This window comes from Hippocampus bargibanti, linkage group LG07, assembly GCF_051943395.1.
Source record: "Hippocampus bargibanti isolate YZ-2025 linkage group LG07, ASM5194339v1, whole genome shotgun sequence".
Lineage (NCBI taxonomy): Eukaryota > Metazoa > Chordata > Actinopteri > Syngnathiformes > Syngnathidae > Hippocampus > Hippocampus bargibanti.
The window spans coordinates 24,764,215-24,784,137 of NC_142740.1; the positions used below are offsets into that span (position 1 = coordinate 24,764,215).

Consider the following 19,923-nt stretch of genomic DNA (forward strand, 5'->3'; position numbering starts at 1 on the left):
GTGTAAGTAACCTATATTGATTTGTACGGAAAAATAAACATTTAATAAAATATATGCTCTATAAACATATGTACATGCACAACTGGACAGAATAACTGCGAGACTAATAAAGGCAAATCCAATCCAATAATCCAATAATGCATTTGTTACTACAAAAATGTTCGTATGTACAGTACCATTGTTCGTAATTTGAATGTTTGTAAGTACAGGAGTGTCTGTATGATATAAATATATGCCGTTGATGTTTTCAGATCCTCTCCATTATAGCCATCTAATCTATACACAAATAAAAATACCTTTTGGAAAGAGTGTAATTTATGCAGATTTTTTTTAGATGGGTAGGAGACGTCAGTTTACGTATATAGCCAACAAATAATAATAATAATAATAATAATAATAACATTTCCTTTCTCAGCACCTTTCAAAGCTCTCAAGGTCACTTTACAGTCACAGGATAAGTTTTTCAGTGGGTGAGCAGCGGCAGTCACATGCGCCAGCGTTCACTCACTCAACCTTCTCTCCATATTTTTATGGAGCATATATTTTATTAAATGTTAATTTTTCAGTACAAACCAATACAGGTTACTTATACAAACCTTAAACATACTTATATAAGCCTTAAACATACATTCCATATAAAATAGAGCACTGACGCAACTTACGAACAAATTCACCTTACGAACGACCATTCGGGACGTAAATTGTTCGTAAGTTGGGGAGCGTCTGCATATAAACGTTTTCCAAATATAAGGCACAGCACATTATGTGGCGCTACAAAAGATGTTGGAGTTACTTATTCTGTGGGGGGAAATGGAGTCTGCTGACAGTAGTTGCAAGACCTGTTGTGCCTCAATAGGACTTCACATATAAGACGCACCTGCGTATAAGGCGCAGGGTCATCTTTTGAAGAAAATCAAGCTTTTAATAATGCGGGTCCACTGTTAATTGGTTGTTGGTCAACACCTAGAAAAATACCTGAAACACAAAAGAGACTTGCCAGAGGGATGGGGGAGAAGCTCCAAAAACATTGGGAAGCTTTTCTTCCTGGGTTTATGTTACTATAAATCAAAGCAATCACATCCCCCTCTGCTTCATTCAGCACACACACTAATTGGCCTTCAACTACATTACTCTCCTCCCCGTAATAAGGTTAAGTTTGTGTCTGCCTGACCAGGCCCATATACACTCCCTCACCCACGCAGGAGCACAAAATGTTGCACATTAGTGTTGAAATAGTAGCCTGTCATGTTTTAGTACATGCGCTACTTTACATGGCATCAACAAGTGTGAGCAAAAAGCAAAATTCACTGAGCCAGTGTTGATTCATGGCAAGCTTTGACCTTTATGCAATTCAGGATTGAAACCAATAGAACACGCATTTCATCCTCTGAAGAAATGACTGATAGGAGAAAGCCCCCGCAAACAAAGATAACTAAAAAAGTCAATGCCTCGCAGACTTGATGAAAATAAGTGTTAGGCCACCAAACATGAAATGTTATTCACTTTCAACCGAAGCATTATAACTTTGTTTGGTGCAGACATACACAGGTAATGTTTCACACTGCAGGCGTCAACTGTTTAAATTGGCTTCTTTTTAAAGATGTTTGAATTTTGATACCTACTGTAGACAGAGAATGTAACGACCGAAAATTCAGCGCAAGAGCCGCACAACTGTGAAATCCAAACAGAACAATGAATACAGTATTGGACCTCATTGAACTGTAAATCCAAATAATGTCACATTGCAACATGCTCCTCTGTGCTCTTGAAAGGTTCACAACCTGTAGAGTAAATTAATTATATTATACTGTTTTTTTGGAAGAGGTGGTTTTAAATTATGATACCTCACCTTACGAACGCTTTAGCTAACGAACCTATCGCCTTGCGAACGTTAAATTCACAAGAATATAATCTTGTGTGAACGAAGAGAGCCGGCTCCAAACAAGGAGCTGGAAATGTAACTGGACTTTTTTGTCCTTTATTCCCCGCCACCAGTCTTCGGTTAAAGCCGCATGTGATTGGTCAAGGTCCGTGGTAGAGGAGGGACGGACAATTCAGACATGCGCAGCAGTGAGGAGAGGGAGGAGGGTTTACAGAAACAGAAGCAAAGAAAAAACAAAAATGAAAAGGTGAGAAAATGGATAGAAGACAGTGAAATTTGGACTCGTTTCAATTTTATTGATAAGGCTGCAAGGATAAAATATCCCATCAATCAGGATCCACAAATAACCCGCACAAGCCATCTGTACAATTTGAAGAGAAAAGACAAGCAAGGGAACCAGCTATTAATGAAGTTTCTAGTTTGTCTGCCTGCATCTGTTGCAATATCACAACTTCCAAAATGTACAACCCAGAGCTTCTTGAGACACTTTATACAAAAAGCTATCCATTCCATCCAGCAATCAACGACCATCACAAAGGTGAATAAAACGACTTTTTTATACAGCACAGTTTATTTCTTTAATTACAATACCATAGCACATTTATTATACAGAAAATAAGGTATATTTTGTGTAGTTGTAAGGCTTATTTATTAGAAAATTATGTTTTATGGGTACCTGGGAACGGATTATTCTAATTTTAATGGTTTCATATGGGAACTTAATGTTTGGAATACACCCTTTTCACCTTACACACTTTCTGGGAACCAATTAAGTTCGTAAACCAAGGTATCACTGTAATCACGTCTGCATGTAAAGCTCTTACCTTCCACTCCTACGGTCCAGTCCAAACCTGATGCTTGTTTGTTTTCCTTCTGCAATAAGTGTTGTAAAGAAACATTTCTGTTCACGAAACACTCGTCTGAGATCTAATGCTAAGTTTAATGTGCATTCCTAATCATCTATCCATCCATATTCTGAAACACTTGTCCAAGCGGTGGTGGGATAGGGGGGCTGTGTCAGAGTCTTTGCTCACACAACATTAAGCATATGTGTTCACCTGAGTCAGTCAGACTGGATAATATGGTCAAGTTGTACAGATCCATAATTATAAATGGTATATCCTTAATTTGGGACCACCCGGACATGATGTGTTTGACGTACTGTGAAAGAAGCTATTCAGGATTTTCTTTAATCGTGATTCTCACTGATTGCTCAAATGTGTCTGCTGACTGAGTGGTCTCCCCTTCATCGTCTGGCAGGTGGAGCATGTCCTCCTCCAGGTAAAGGCTGACAGGGCTGACCTGGACACACATTTGAGAAAGACCAAAGATCTGAGTGGATGAGCAAACATTCTATTTAATAATAATAATAATTTACACAATGTAGTATTAGGTTCTCTAACAGTGGCTGACAGCTTTGCTGTTTTTTTGGGGGTGGGGGGGGTGGGAGGGGTGTCCTATTCAACCGTTATCTTCAGCGTTGAATACACAAAGGCGGGGAAAAAAAATCGCAACAGCAACACTTGCATACAGTATTTCCCTTGTGTGGATTAATCTGTATGAGAATGCAAACTGTTAAGGCAAATCGACATTCTGTCCGCCTTTACATGACGTCACAACCTGTCCGTCTTTATAAAAGCACTCCCAACAAGCCCCACCTTTCTCTTTCCTCTTGGCCCTTCTCCCCTGCCTGCCCCTCAGGGTGGGCAGTCACATTTTGTGCCGTTCCAAAGATTAAAGAATCTTTTTGTTTTTCCTTTTGATTCCTGCTTCATTCATAATGACATGAAAACAGATTTCATAAAATGTTTCAGTAACATCTTAAATCTGTGTTATTTTCTTTAAATTTGTGTGCCGACGGAGAATTTCAGAATTCCACCGCTTTATCAATTACAGTACTTTGAAGCTGGTTTGTTTTCAACTTACAGTAGGTAGTCAATCCATGTTCTTTTGCTTATATACTGCACTTTAATCATTTTTATTTTCCATATGAAACTAGACTAAAAATTTGTACCTGCTGCCTAAATTAGATGCAATCAGCTATTAAACATTATCTTTGGTTGCGATTTCATGAAAATGAAGAAACTCAACAATATAAAGACTTGAAAATGATAACAGTTACCCTTTCTTGTTTCACGCAATGGTCCCTTGTCAATCGTTCTTCAACCTCGTCTGATGAGCCCAGTTTACAGTCCCAAAGAGACTCGTGGGAGTGACAGCTTGTCTGTGGCTGCTTTACATCAGGATCATCGCCTAAAAACAAATGTAAATGTGCTTTCTGTTATGTCCGGAGGAACGAGAGGAGACGACTTGCTTTGTCCACGGTCTTTATTCTACTAGTTGTTGATCAACTGGCTGGCGTGTCGTCAGCACTGCTTTATGACGCGGCCGTGACATTATGTAGCAGGTGGCATATGCCACATTTTCTTCTTCCAGATCGTGACACATGAAATACACCAAAACGGGGTTCACCTGCCGCAGGTAGCCCTCAAGGACAGAAGGACTCCTCTAAAAAAAATAGGACACTAGTGGTTGTGAAAATTTAAACGTGGGTCAAAATTTATAGTAATAAGGATTTTCCTCATTTGCCAGTTGTGTGAAATCCTGAATGATCTTCACATACATCTAATTTTTAATCATGACATACTAAAGGTAATGTGAGCACATTTTGTTTCATTTTTATTATTCCATACGTGTGTTTTAGACAGGTAGCCCTTCACATTCCTCAGTGCCCAAAACGATTGGTGACCCCCGCTTTAGACACAAGACAAAAAAAAAAAACCAAAGTGAACATGTGATGGTCTATTAATGATAAATATACCTACCAGAGCTTATGTTCTTTATGATCCAGTCATGTTTACCATCCCCATCTGCATGTTGCAGGTAGAAGATGTCGCCCATGGCATCAACCAGCTCGGTGACGCTGACAAAGCCGTTCTCTTTCAGTGGTAAGTCCTCACCCAAAAGCGTCTGTAAATACGTCACATTCCCAAATAGAATAACTCGGGAGATTATGTCTCCTTGACCATGTTATACACCACAGAAAATGCGCAAGCGTGTGTACTGTCTTAAAATTTCAGTGGTTCATACCCAAAAAATTGAGCACTCAACAACTTGAGTTGTGTGACAAGGTCTAAACGAGTGGTTCTTAACCTTTTTAGAGATACCGAACCCAATTAGTTAATATGCACATTCACCGAAGCCTTCACGAGTGAAAAATAAATGTATATTTTTTTAAAAATGACATAAAAATTGCATTTATTAAAAACACAAAAAAAGTAAAATATACTCATATTTTTATCTATATTTTTCTATGACATACTATCACGACTGCCACACATTGACTTCTGAGTGAACTAGATTTCCAGCAGCGTATGATTGGACGAGCAATGTCATGTGATCATCTGGAGTGATCATCCGGTGATGGCCAAACGGGCATCTTATAACTAACATGCTTAGTTGCATGTTTAGTCGCATGTATATTACCCTCCGTTGAACCACTGAGACCGAGTCACAGAACCCCTAAGGTCCGATCAAACCCATGTTAAAAACCACTGGTCTAAACCATTCTTACCTAGGTAATTGAACACCTAAAACGCCACTGTCTGTAATCGAAGAATCTGTTGTAAATTACATTCTTACCTTGTATTTCTCAGGAAGATGGTGCACTGATATTCCACAGCTACTTTGACTAACAACCTGAAAAACATAAGTTTTCATTAAAAACGACATACAGTAAAGTCTCGTTATATCGATATATCGATAGTCCCGGTTATATCGATATTTTTTCGGACTCCCTTGAATATCGATATAACGAGACTTTACTGTATTTAATAGGGCCACATACAGGAAAGGAAAATTAATACTTTTCACAGATTTCAAAGCAAAGCAAAGAAACGTATGTGTCAGCTCTCAGCCGTACAGGAGTAATCCATCGATGAAAAGGTTTCTTCAACCTTTTCTGAATGATGATGAAGCTTCTTGGATGAGAAGCGAAAGGTCCTATTCGCTATCAGTCCTATCTACTATTGTAACTAAACAAAAATGTGCTTACTCTCCTAACTGTGCTTTCTACACAGACTAGCAAAAAATGAATTATTTGGAAATTCAGCATAATTGGAGCGGTTATAGAAACTAAAATCATTTTATATCAACATATTTGGATCTTTTAATTTAATGAGACCTTTTATTTGGTATCGCATAGGAGAAACGCGTCTCTGAGGAGAGCTACCGTGCTGCTACATGCATTGAACAAGTGTAGCGACCTGTTAATTCTTTGGTCATGGTTATCATCAAAAATGCTATCTAACTAACCTTTTGCAGATTGTCTTTCAACTTGTGACTAATGGTGCCAGCCACTCCATTCTCAGCAATCCGCTGGCGGAGATCCTCTTGCAGCTAAAATTAGATAGAACAACAGATCAATCAGATTTGAGGTCAATCACATTCTAACTCAAGATTACTACAGCAACAGACCTTTAAGAAATACTGTTGCTGCTCGAGCTGAGGTTCTGGTTCCTGGTTCTTCTCAATTATTGGTAGATTAAAATTGACATTTGTGGGCCCAGTGTTTCCTGATGGGACATCCATATGTTATTTTTTTTTCCTGAGGCTAATAGATCTTTGTATAACAAGCAAGTAAACTATTTTTTTCACAAAAACATTTTTAGATTACAATTTCTGATGACAACATAAACAATTGCCAAAATACAAACAAATGTTGGTATTTTTAAAACAATCTCTCCAAAGATGCACTTTTGTACCTTGGGATTTTCCTGGGGCGTTCCCTCTCGCTTTAGTTGTGGTCTTCAGTGCTTGATGGTTCTGTTCCATATTAATTGTCTTGGGCAGCATTTGCTCTCTCAGAGTCACCATTGAGCCAAACTTGCTCTGCTGGATCAAAACAAGGTCTTCTGCAGCTTTCAGCATCTCTCCGGTAGAGTAAAATCCCAGATTATGAGCACGCAGAGGATGTCCAAAGCATTGCAGGAAGCTGGTCTCTAATTGCGACAACCTAAGAGGACCCTAGAAGATTAGCGATTAAAAACAAAGTAAATGACTGGACATATTTGTGGCATGATACCAAGCTCAAAAACTCTCTGTACATTTTAGTGTGTTGTGATTTTACCTGTGAGAGGAGGAGGCGCAACTGTGCCCTCAGCTGGGGAGGGAGGGCCAGTGCAGCGCCACCTCGTCTGGGAAGAATCAAGGGGATTGACTTCTGACAGCCACGAGAGAAAGAGAACGGCCGATTTTGTCTTTTTTTGTCTATACTGGATATACGCTGTTTAGCTAGCAGCTCCTCAAAGCTTTGCGTGGTCTCATGGCTAACAGCTTTGAAGACAGAGAGGAAACTTGGTCAGGTGTTAAAATATGGAGTTGAAAGTAAATTCTTATTTACCCTTCAATAGTGTTTTCCCATCTTCTCCGACATTAAGTGACACCACATCAGGGATCGCCTTTAACATATCCATGATATTTGGAAAGCCCAGGGGTTTCAGGGGCAGAGGATGGCCCACCATTGCTTTATAGTCTCGTCTAAGTAGCTCAGGGTCCAAATCCACTCTGGAGGAAATGAGTAAAGAGCGGAGCTCCTTCTTCAGATTTGCTAAAATGGCATCCGGGTTCATCTTGTCTGTATGCATTTAAAAGAGAACAAAAAAATTAACAGTGTCCTTTGTAGATGGTGGAAGGCAATCACGGAGCCGCCAATGACGTAGATGCATGGACCTTTACTTTAGCCTCCATGTTATGAACCTGTTAGCATGTTTCTCCAACAGGGGGCAGAGGAGGGCCCTTCTTCCAGCTTGCATACTTGCTGTGGACATATTTAAGGACTCCCATGTTGTCATATTTCTGTCCGATAATTGGCCTTGCTCACGACTATCACCAAGCTTATAATTCGTCTCGAAGCGCCATGATATTGCTCTTTGTTTTTGTACTTTCTAGGTTTTCTCCACTTACCTTCCTAAATAGTTTTTAATTGTAGTTATAGTCACGGTTTATGTAGGATACGCATTGGGTTTCTTGGTGTACTTATTGACGAGCAATATCTGTTTATGTTCTTCCTTTCCCCCCTAGCATTTATGGTTGTCTTGTTTACCTTATCAGCATTTTGTTTGTTGGTCTAGCAACATATTTTTGTTAGTCAGCTTTTTTTGTCAATTCTTTCCAAATTCACATTTCAGGAGGGAGTTTTCCAGAAACCTGACAGAACAAGCCTATAAACACGAATGTAGATGTATTGGTCAGCATTGAACAAATGTAATGCACACTATCAGAATAAGCCCTCATTCTCTGGTGAAGCTTATGTTCCATTTAATCAAAGTGATATCATTTGTGTCCTTGGGAAATTACATGAAAATACATCTTTATATTTACTTCGCGGCGTCACAGTAAATCCTCCACGCGTATTAGGTTTAAAGTTAACATTCAAACACGCTTAAAAATATATATTTTGAAAACTATCAATGTGTGCACAATTCTTAGCATTCGATGTGGGAATATACAAATGCAAAAATATTAATTTTATTAGAAGTACTTCTTTCTTCTTTTCCTTCCGACTTTTCCCTTCAAGGGGTCGCTAGAGCAAATCTGTGTCCTCCATCTTTAGAGGTTTGATCCGCATGTTTGTTTTGGCCAAGCTTTTACGTCGGATGCCCTTCCTGACACAACCTTCTGTATTTATCCGGGCTTGGGACCGGCACAAGAAGACTTATGTCCCTTTGTGGCTACAGAACAAGCAACTCGCTCAGTAAAAGGCTCCCAAACACAAAATGGTCGTCGACACAGCAACATTCAAAAAAGCAAAAACTATACTCACCATTTGATGACAATGCTCTGATCTTACTGTGAAATGGGCATCTCCGTACCTACATTACATCACAAACATAACTTCAAAATACATATCATACTAAATTTCCCCAAAAACGTACTTTATCGAACTTTGAGAAGAAGTTGTGTTAATGGCAAAAATACGTATAATTGGGAGCAGTATAAAGTGGGTCAATTATGTTTACGTCGACTCATTCCGTGCTCACAAAGTGGTCATTTCAAGCAAAATTATTTGCTTACCTGTAGGCGTGTGACGAAGTGGGAGATAAGTGAAGAAACACGCCACGGTAATTGCAATTGTAGACCTCGGTAGATTGTGGCGAGAAACGCGTAAGCTGCCCACGTCAAGTGCCTGACTGGAAAAATACACCACATCACCATACATGTAAATGTCACGGTTTGTTCGGGAAGACTCCCGATTTTGAACACAATATTCACAATACTCACCTTAAAAAGCAACTATTGAGATAATACAGAGTGTTGATTTGTAAGGTGAAACAAAATACAATGTAAAAAACAAAAATACATTGTATACTAATTGAATGTATAAATAAACAATGAAAGCATTTTTTTTGTGTTTTATTTACTTCTGATTTACACTTTTGTAACGCTCACATTATTTTAACACGCACAGAGTCGCGAGTACGAAAATCAACCGATTTATGATTTCTGAAATTTAACATGTACACATCACCAACAGTTCAATCATTTAACCAACAGTCGACACGTTCACTTGTACTTCATTTACAGCATTCCAAACTGCACTGGATATATTTAATATACAAGGTATATATATTTTTAATGTATATTCTAGGTAATAAATTCGCCATATTACTAAGAACACGACCCAGCTAATAAAAATGGAAACCGTTGGCTTGTGCGTGTTTTTACCGAATAATAAATAATTGTCCAGTATGTATTATAAAAAAATACTGTATTGTGTCAAATTCTCACCAAAGACACAGCGTCCTCTGCTGGGGACACTGCAACATTGCTGAGGGAGTCCTATCTTTGGCGGACAACACCACAAAGGAGAAGCGCTTCGTTCAGAGAGCAGACACCCATAAATCAGAATCACAAAAAAGACAATGTCATTGTTTTTGATTCTGATACCCATTTTCTATATAGCTGGTCATCATAAGGTTTATGGGTGAGATCGAGTCGACCCAAACGCCTTCAATTTCGAGCTTCGACATTTGGGTACACCCTGCACAGCTCATTGCAGGTTCGACATAGAGAAACAGCCTAGCATCCATACCTGTGGACAATATTTTAGAGACTTCAATGAACCTATCATGCGGGATTATGAAAGATTGAAAGAGGTTTGAATGAATACACCATTTATTTGGGGTGCGCCTTATAGTCAGTGCGCCTTATACATGGGAAAATATGATAATACGAAACATTAGATGAGGCAATTGCACTCATTTGTCCAACCTGATTTGAAATATGCCTTCATACTGTAATAGTTGTAAATTCTTGGTCAACCAAATCTCTTCTGAGAAACTATCGCATTGAAATTACAGTAAAGTCTCGTTATATCGATATTCAAGGGAGTCCGAAAAAATATCTATATAACCGGGTCTATCGATATATCCGACCCTGTTTGCATGTAATTTTCTCCGTGCGTGCATAGAAATAGTATCGATATATCGATAGTATCGATATATCCGATATCGATATAACGAGACTTTACTGTATTTATAATGCTGTTTTTATCGGTGGCGGGCCATCCGAGCCTGCAAGGTCTTCTCTGCTGGCCTAAAAATATCTGAATCACAGTCTAATTGATTATATTTTGTCCGTACATTCTTTTTAAATAATTCCAAATTGTCTTACAGCTTCCATTCACTACTTTTCCCCTGTTGCGCGCTTCCAGACGTGTGTTTTCGTATTTAAGTATTTAATCAATCACATTTCAGCCATCATTTATTACCAGGGTGAGAAATGTACCTGGATGCCTTCACGATCAGTCCTGCAGGCTCTGGAGCATAAAAATAAATGTTGATGAAACAGTTGCTTAAACCAATCAGAGTTCGAGTTGGCGCTCGAAGGCGCTGGTAGAGTTTTCGCAAATTATAATTGGCTAGTCACACGATTAGCTAGTCACTAAGCAATCTAAGTATCACTAGCCGCGAGTGATAAACGCATACTGGGCAAAGCTGGCATACTGTATCTGTAGCGAGCTAGCTGCATAAGCAAATATATTGTGTTGATTTAATAGCAGTTTTGTCAACCTACAATTGCTGAAGGAGGAGAAGAAATGGATTTGGTTGACGATTTACTGTTAAAGCCAGTTTCAAGACGGACTTATCAAGAAAAAATGGACATCGTTGAGAAAGGTCGGTCAGTTGTTTCGTGGCTAATGGTACCCTCAAGTGGAAGCGATGAAATCCACGGCCCACCACTGTTTTTAGCCATTATTTTACCATGAAATATGATGCATGTGTTGCTTGTCAGTACTTGCCAAGCGTTGTTGTGTATATTAAAAGCGCGGGAGAAATAAAATGCTATTTGTACTAGCAGTGGTAGTAGTCATAGTAGTATTAGTGATAGTTGCTGATTATATGGTCGTTATTCTTAAAGCTTCATTTAAATAGAACCAATACCCAGTATAACCCCTCCTCTCACTCGATGTGGTTGGTCGTCAGACTCTTTATTTCACGTGGACGACGGTGCTCCAATGTGGAGCACAAGTGCGTATTCAAGTGGTTTTGCAGTTAAAAACAGATGAGACCCTGCAGGCAGATGAGAGGAAATCTCCCCTGTGGCAACAGTTTGAGGCTCAAAAGAAGCAGGATGTTTCCCTGTCCCGATTATGGATGTAATTTGTTATTCCAGATCTAAATCACTTGTCTGGAGAATTCTCATCTCATCACTGTTTGTCATCTATGGTAAGTGACTTCTACTTCTCCATCATTTAACCATGTTCTGTTAGTTGTTCATATGGATGTGTTGACAAATGTTGCATATTGAGATAAATTTGTCTACTGACGCAATGTATTCAAATTGAGGTAATGCTTTAATGGGAAACTATAGTTTGCATTATTTTTTCTGGAAAACTAGGTCCAAGCACTTTCTACCAACTCTAAAATGTCTTAGTTTTTTTTCTCGCCAAAACATTTCCTTCATTATCTGCGTGCATCTGTCCGAAGTGTGTGATTAGAATTTCAATTTCAAGTCTGACATCATTGCCAATAGTGATGTCTCTGAAAAGAGCAGCGCTTATTGTTATGACTAAAAAGACTCTGACAGTGTGGGACCAGCTCAGTGGCCCAAGAGAGGGGTTGACATGCACGGACAACATGATACAGGGACATAATGCAGACACAAATATACATTTTTGAGACACCACAAATCACCGCAATGTATCGCAACTGAAACACACAGATGAACAAGCAGATTTATGAGTGTACATCCAACGAACTGTCCAAAAGAGATGTCAGGTGTCTCCCCCATGTACCATTTGGTGCTCTCCAGATAGGACGAAACAAAGACCCTTCAAAGCAATTTACATTTGAAAAGACAACATGCTGTAGGAGGGGAATAGAGATGTATGATTGCTTGGTACTGTCTGCCATGTGGGGAATAGTGAAAGACCAGTACCACCACTGGGCCTACTGCAGTACCATCAGTAGATAGGGGACGATCCTAGGATTGAATCCACTCTGAATTGACTTGATTTTAGATGAATAAACCTAACCTTGAATTCAGTGAGGACAGTGCTGACATATTTGTGCTGCCGAAATGGCGCAACTGCTCAGCAGTCTGTTCCTTGATGAATGACGTGGCCAAAAATGCTGAAAAACAATCCGCATCCACACGATGTACAACAACAAGTAGCATATCATCTCCTCGTACCACAGTCATGCTGAGTCCAGTACGGATGTGGAAGCCCTGGATATGATTGCAAGTTGCCTCTTGAGCCTGACTGCCCTTCACCAATCATGGACGATAAGAGCCTCCTGTAGGTTTTGAATTCAGCCTGATTGGACACTTGAAGGATTGCTGCGACTGTTTTGCATACATTTATACACCGGGGCTTCATTCTAATGTTGCAATTTTACCATAATTGTCATGCAAGGCCCCACTCCATATCCCTGCAATAACTACTTAGTTTTGCATAAGATATGAGTGAAGTGCTCAGGAGTGTTTTTCTTCTGAGCATCCAGCATTTGCTCATCTGGTTGTGAGCCTATTTGGTGCACGGATGTCATAAAGAGCATTGCAAATTCTGAAGAGCACTTGAAGGGATTTACGCACATGGTTTGGCTCTCGCCACAAAACCAGAAAAGGGTTACTTGAATAAGGTTACTTGACGTCGACAAAAGTAACAAATGTACAAAATATAGTAGCGTGAGACCTCAACTTACGAACTTAATTGGTTCCCAGTGTGTAAGGCAAAAAGTGTGTTTCTCAAAAAAAAATTCCCATAGGAAACCATTAAAATGGGAATAATCCGTTCCCGGGTTTCCATAAAATATACTTTTCAACTAAATAAGCCTTAAAACTACACACAACATACATTATTCTACGTATATTCAATGTGCTACTATATTGTAATGAAAGAAATACACAGCATTGTATCATAAAGTCACTTTGTGATGGTCATTTATGGCTTGATGGAATGGCGTTGGAGGTTGAAGGTCAAAGGGAATTGCTGTTTGGAAAGAGAGGCACATTACATGAGGACTCTAATTAAAGAAATAAACTGTGCTGTAAAATAAAGTTATATGTACCTTTTTGATGGTCGTTGATGGCTTATGGAAGGAGAGTCAGTCACCTTCCATAAGGACTGTTGGTAACTAACCTCTGGTGCTGTTTGGTCATGTGCTTCCGCCGAAGATCACTCCGCCAGCCGTGGTGGGTGTGTATTATGAAAATAGTGCTTATTATAAGGTTTAATTTTCATAAATTTGACGTTTGCAAGACGAAAAGTTTGTAAGTTAAGGTGTTTGTAAGTTGAGGTCTCACTGTATTCTATTATATCCCCAAATTAATGAAGTATTGTTTTCAAATTATTGTTATACAAATAAAAGCAAAGCCCTTGGAAAAACATGGTAACATGCTGTTGTGCTTTGTTGCATAACCTTTTGAGAAACAATTTGTCGAGCTCATGCGCTTTTTGTTTTTGTCCCATGAGAAAACTGCTGGCTGGCTGGCTGGCTAACTAGCTAGTTTGCTAGCTAATAGCTATCTATTGGCTTGCTAGATAGCTTTCTATCTATTTTCCTTACTACTCTATTTGAGTTACTTCCGGGTTGAGTGAACGCTGGGGTGTGTGCCTGCCACTGCTCACCCACAGAAAAACTTATCCTGTGACTGTAAAGTGACCTTGAGTGTTTTGAAAGGCGCTTATAAATGAAATGTATTATTATTGTTTTTTTACCATCCACAAGGGGGCAGAATTTCCCTTTTTTCCATGTTAGTGCTTTGTTCCAGCTTCAGCTGTTGTTAAAGCGCTATATAAACCAATACGTATGCATTGCATTGTATTTTGGACAGCCACCCTCATTTCAAGCTCATTTAACTCCAGACCGATATGTTAGGAATTAACACTTTTTTTCTGATGAAAGAAGAGAGTCTAAGATTTCTTACGCTGCGTTGAATTTTTATATAGTCCAAAAACTAAAAATTCTGTGAGTCCTGGAATTCGAGTGACAATGAAAAAAACCCTGGCACTGGAGTGGACACATTTTTGCACATTTAGCAGTGAATGAGTTAAGATATATATTTTTAAAGATTGAACAAATTGAACACTAGGAAAAAAAGTGTTTCTAACAAACACATTGAAAAAAAGTCTTTTGCTCAATACATCCTCACCTTGGATCACACACTGATCCTCTAATTAGCATTTCAGTCATTGAAGAGAAAAACAAAACTAGATTAAGCTTTTGTCTGTTTTGGTAAACTAAAAAACTAACTGCACCAGATGACATGAAGGTGAATGGCACAACATGAGTCGTGTATCGGGTATGCAGATTTGACGTATGGTGAAGGGACAGTTTTGTCTCGATTCACTCGATTTTACAACCATATTTATACAGTGCCAGTTCATTGGGTATGCACACGTCCTGTATTTAAAACAAGTTTATTATTATGACGGACAGTTATAATGCTGATGATAACTGACACATACAAAAACGGTTCTGAAAGTTCACATGTTCATAGGTGCAACTCCTTTGGGGCAGCCAACAGGTGTGGATTTGTGCTCACCAAATCCTTGCCAAAACCGAGCCTTGTGTCAAAGCCGCGAGGATGGCTATGCATGCTTCTGTGTGCCGGGCTTCCAGGGTACTCACTGTCAGATTGATGTCAACGAATGTGTCTCCCAGCCCTGCGTGAACGGAGGCACCTGTGTAGACAGAGTGGGCCGCTACTCCTGTCTTTGTGCCACTGGGTTCGCCGGTGAGTTAACACCAGAGATTGGCATTCCGTCTTCCAATTTTGTTTGATTGATGGACAGCCTTATCTGCAACAGACAATCACAGCGTTATTGAAAACAAGGTTCGGGAGGCATGCCATGATGAATACGTCAATATTGGCTGCACATTTTTCAAAGTTTGGTGTTACAGTAAAGTCTCGTTATATCGATATTCAAGGGAGTCCGAAAAAATATCGATATAACCGGGACTATCGATATATCCGATATCGTGCGTGCATATGATCGATATAACCGGGACTATCGATATATCCGATATCGATATGACGAGACTTTACTGTATTTTATGTTGCAAGACACAATGTATAGTAGGCTTTGTAGTAAGAAAACCCCCTCAAATGTCTAATACAGTAAAGTCTCGTTATATCGATATTCAAGGGAGTCCGAAAAAATATCGATATAACCGGGACTATCGATATATCCGACCCTGTTTGCATGTAATTTTCTCCGTGCGTGCATAGAAATAGTATCGATATAACCGGGACTATCGATATATCCGATATCGATATAACGAGACTTTACTGTAGTAGGGCGATCATTCATGTAAGACACCAATTTTGGTCTCACATAGCATGGATAGAAAACATCCGCTCATTTGCCAGGTTTTTGTTGAATTAAAAACCATATATATAGGTGATTTTGACATTTTTTCATGTATTATCCAGAAAAGGGGCACCAATAAATTTTCAAGGAATTAAAATGCGACCAAAAATAACTAATCTATGCATCATCAAAATGAGTGAATATGACACAATATTGATATAACCAAGAAATGGAGGCAAAGATGAGAAGGAAGGTTTCCTAAGGCCAACATTAATATTGAAAGACAAGTAGTGGCCGTTTTATACATGTGACAAGAATCGACTGTCTTCTTCATTATGAATGTGATCACACTCTTAGTTTGTTGCATATGGGCCAAGTCGTATAGATCAGAGGTCCCCAACCCCCGGGGCGTGGACCGGTAACGGTCCGTGAGTCATTTGGTACCGGGCCGCGCAGAAAGAATAAATAATTTACATAATTTCCGTTTTATTTATTATCTGAGTCCAAACTATGTTTTATTTTGAAAAATGAAAAATTACCAGATTATATCCGTCTACGACACAGGTGTCAAAGTCAAGGCCCACGGGCCAAATCCGGCCCGTCACATCATTTTTTTCGGCCCGCGAAAGCAAATCAAACTTGTTAAATTCCATGATGATTGCTAAAATCTGAGCCAAAATGTCATATTTTTGTGAAATGTAAATTTCTCCACTGTGAGACTAATAAAGGCAAATCCAATCCAATCCAATACAAGTCATTATTCTTGACTTCAGATTTGAAAACGAGTTATTCATTAATTTGCTGTGTGCTCTATATGTAATATTTGAAGGGATTTAAACATTCTAATGGGTTCCCCAAATTTATAACGGCCCTCGAGAGGAAACCATAACTACAATGTGGCCCGCGGCAAAAAATGACCTTGACACCCCTGGTCTACGACTTAATCTTAATCAAAACGCTTGTCTAGGTCACCTAGGTATCATTTTATTTCGTTGTATTTATCCGACGGTCCGTGAAAATATTGTCTGACATTAAACCGGTCCGTGGCGCAAAAAAGGTTGGGGACCACTGGTATAGACTATATGTCTTTAGCTCATTCACTGCCACATGATGTGCAAAAATGTGTCCACTCCAGTGCCATGGTTTTTGTCATTGTCACACGAATTCAAGGACCCACAGAATATCGAGTTGTAGGACTACATAAACATTCATTACAGCGTTAGAAACCTTAGACTCTCTTCTTTCATCAGAAATTATATGGGTCTGGAGTTATATGAGCTTGAAATGAGGGCGATTGTCCAAAATACAATGCAATATTGGTTTATATAGCGCTTTAACAACAGTTGAAGGGCTTAACATGGAAAAAATGGAAATGCTAGCCCCTTGTGGGAAAGAAAAACATTGCCAGAGGCCATGGCCAGCGCTTCATCGGCACCCAAGGATGAAAAAAACAAAACCCGAACAAATAGCACTCTACATCACATTTTCAATTCCCGAATACATTCGTGAATGGCATTGAATGAGTTAAAATGGTGTTTTGTGAGTGACGAAATGATTGATTTTTATGTCATTTTTCTACGTTACAAAAACCTGGCATTTGAAGAAGGGAGTGTCAACTTTTCGAACCAGACTGTGCATTAGTGAACTATCATGATAGCATTACGCCACAGGTATCAAAGTCAAGGCCCGCGGGCCAAATCCGGCCCGCCACATCATTTTTTTTCGGCCCGCGAAAGCAAATCAAACTTGTTAAATTCCATTATGATTGCTAAAATCTGAGCCAAAATTTCATATTTTTGGATGTCAACCACAATAATTCACATTATTCTTGACTTCAGATTTGAAAACGAGTTATTCATTAATTTGCTGTGTGCTCCATATGTAATATTTGAAGGGATTTAAACATTAGAATGGGTTCCCCAAATTCATAACGGCCCTCGAGAGGAAACCATAACTACAATGTGGCCCGCGGCAAAAAATAACTTTGACACCCTTGCATTACGCACACGGTGGTGTTTGTTTTTGATGCAGATTGCAAAAGCTTCTGTGACATAAAAGCAGGTCTGATCACAGGCAGCCCATGTGAGAAGCCCCTTGTCATTTTGTACACTGACATCTGTGTTGCTTTCATTGTCTCAGGGGCCACCTGTGAGGTCTCGATTGATGAGTGTCAATTACAGCCGTGTCTCAATGGCGGCAGTTGCCACGGCGACACTGGTGGCTTCATTTGCACCTGCCCGCCCGGTTTCCAAGGACACCGGTGTGAAATCAACATCGATGAATGCCAAGGCAAACCGTGCCAAAATGGGGCTTTGTGTGTAGATGGAGAGAATGGGTGAGATATTCAAGGAATTGATCGCCTACTAGAAATAGTCGAGTCATATGGGGAGTTTTTCTTTCTACACGCGTGGCTACACACGAGCATTGGTTTCATGCATTCAGTGTGACTTTGTCCCAAATATAGCTGTGACTGCTCACAAACAGCCTTCACTGGTAGACATTGTGAGGGCCTGAGACAACAATGCTACTCTCAACCTTGTTTCAACAGTGCCACCTGTATGGAGAATCAGGATCATTACATCTGTCAATGCTTGCCAGGTACGTAAATCACAATTTGATTCCCACTACATGGATATCGAAAGCATATACATGTACGTACACACACGTGTATGCTAAAATATTCTTAGCAACACATAAACAAAACCATTAATTTTTTAATGAGTTTTTATTCGCTTGTTGTGTTAATTTCACAAAAATATACTCTTGGATTGAATTGGATTAGCCTTTATTAGTCTTGCTACATTTACATTACATTTCACAGCAGCAAAGTGATGAAAGTAAGAAGAAAAGGAAATAAAGAAGTAGAAAAGCAAATAGCTGCTCTCGTGGCGCCATCTTGAAGTAAAAACAAAAACAAAAAAAAACTAAATAACAAATAATGTGACACAACACAAAAGACACAATCTTAAGCACTTTCTGCACTCTCTTTGAAGCAGTTCTCGATGAAAGAGGAGAGGATTAAAGCCTCCTTTTCACCAGTGGATCCGAGATGTCATGGTGGAATATGCACGTCTCCTACAAGCTAAATGTAGAAAGCAATGACAGTCAAATTGCACTGACATTCATTCCAAATCAAAAACAGTGCTGGCATACTCATGCCGCCAAAAGGGTGCAACTGGCCAGCAGTCTCCTACTATCTATTAACTCTAGTAGTAGACGTGCACATTCCACCATGACGTCCCTGTCCACTGCTGAAAAGGATGTTTTGATCCTCTCTTTCATCTGGAACTGCTTCATTGTACAGCAAAGAGGGTACAGCAAGTGCTGAAGAATGAATGACTCACTATGTCATTGTGTTGCCATATTAATTGTTATTTTGTTTTTTTTCCCCAAGATGGCGGTACGTGAACACGCAGCTGCTCCTCTCTCACCCAGCAAATTCTCGTTTTCGTGTTTATTATGTTTGTCAAAGTCATTATAAGTGCCTCGCACGCTGGGTCCGAGAGGTCAGTAATATCATCTGTGCTGTATGTCATGCATATTAGCATATTTGAAAATAAAGCTAACTTTATCTTGACTTTGATGAATGTCGTGGCCAAAAACGTGGGGAAACAAACGACGCACAACAACTCTTATGGTATTACATTGGGATAGATATATTAATTTGATGTGTTCACTTTCTCCAAAAAAATTTTCAAAAACGGTCATATTTACCCCCCACTAAGTTCAGTAACATTTACATGAGAAGATTTTATACAGTGCCGTTTTAGTTTGGTGGCTACATTTTGCTTGATTACTCCATTTAGCTTTTTGTTCGTTCAACACATCTCTTGGTATGTACTTTGGTATGTACGACAGACAGTATATGTGGTTGACAACATCCTTATTTTGACCATTTTCATTTCAGGGTTTGAGGGTCCACTATGCGAAATAGACATCAATGAGTGTGGCAGTAACCCGTGCTTGAACGGAGGCCGCTGCATCGAGAATTCATGGCACGTCCTTTTTGGCATTGAACCGCTGCTACCTGACCGCTATGACCCACAGCACGCAGCTGGCTACATATGCAGCTGTCCTCCAGGAACAACAGGTAGTCTCGATTCCGATGAATCCAATGCGGTTATCTCAGCATTTCAATGGTCTGGTGGTGTCAGTGGTATCTGGACCCTTTTTAAAACTTCACTGACACATACAGCGGAGAAGTGTTTTATTATTACAATTA

The 19,923-nt window shown here is 39.5% G+C and overlaps 2 protein-coding genes across 4 annotated transcripts in view; one reads left to right on the forward strand and one right to left on the reverse strand.

Annotated features, from left to right (window-relative positions):
* Nucleotides 1–2,190: 2,190 nt before the first annotated feature.
* Nucleotides 2,191–15,089, reverse strand: LOC148895896 (tudor domain-containing protein 5-like). Of its 3 annotated transcripts, XM_089001456.1 has the most exons (13): nt 15,019–15,089; nt 9,671–9,725; nt 8,957–9,072; nt 8,706–8,754; nt 7,284–7,517; nt 7,011–7,216; nt 6,646–6,907; nt 6,359–6,456; nt 6,197–6,280; nt 5,525–5,581; nt 4,708–4,852; nt 4,005–4,135; nt 2,191–3,184 (listed from the first exon to the last, which is right to left on the reverse strand). In XM_089001456.1, exons 5-13 carry the CDS (start codon nt 7,510–7,512, stop codon nt 3,056–3,058), a joined length of 1,341 nt encoding a protein of 446 aa, XP_088857582.1. In that variant the 5' UTR covers nt 7,513–7,517; nt 8,706–8,754; nt 8,957–9,072; nt 9,671–9,725; nt 15,019–15,089; the 3' UTR covers nt 2,191–3,055. The 3 variants fall into 3 exon arrangements, with proteins under 3 accessions (XP_088857582.1, XP_088857580.1, XP_088857581.1); XM_089001454.1 differs by lacking the exon at nt 15,019–15,089 and having other exon boundaries at nt 9,671–10,110; XM_089001455.1 differs by lacking the exons at nt 5,525–5,581; nt 15,019–15,089 and having other exon boundaries at nt 9,671–10,515.
* crb1 (crumbs cell polarity complex component 1) overlaps nt 11,405–19,923 on the forward strand; it is a 29,963-nt gene continuing 21,444 nt past the window's right edge. Inside the window, exons 1-5 of the mRNA XM_089001447.1 lie at nt 11,405–11,610; nt 14,888–15,124; nt 17,841–18,036; nt 18,250–18,299; nt 19,609–19,791. Of these exons, the coding sequence (XP_088857573.1) occupies nt 11,535–11,610; nt 14,888–15,124; nt 17,841–18,036; nt 18,250–18,299; nt 19,609–19,791 (742 nt within the window). The 5' untranslated portion in view covers nt 11,405–11,534. The remainder of the gene's footprint in view (nt 11,611–14,887; nt 15,125–17,840; nt 18,037–18,249; nt 18,300–19,608; nt 19,792–19,923) is intronic.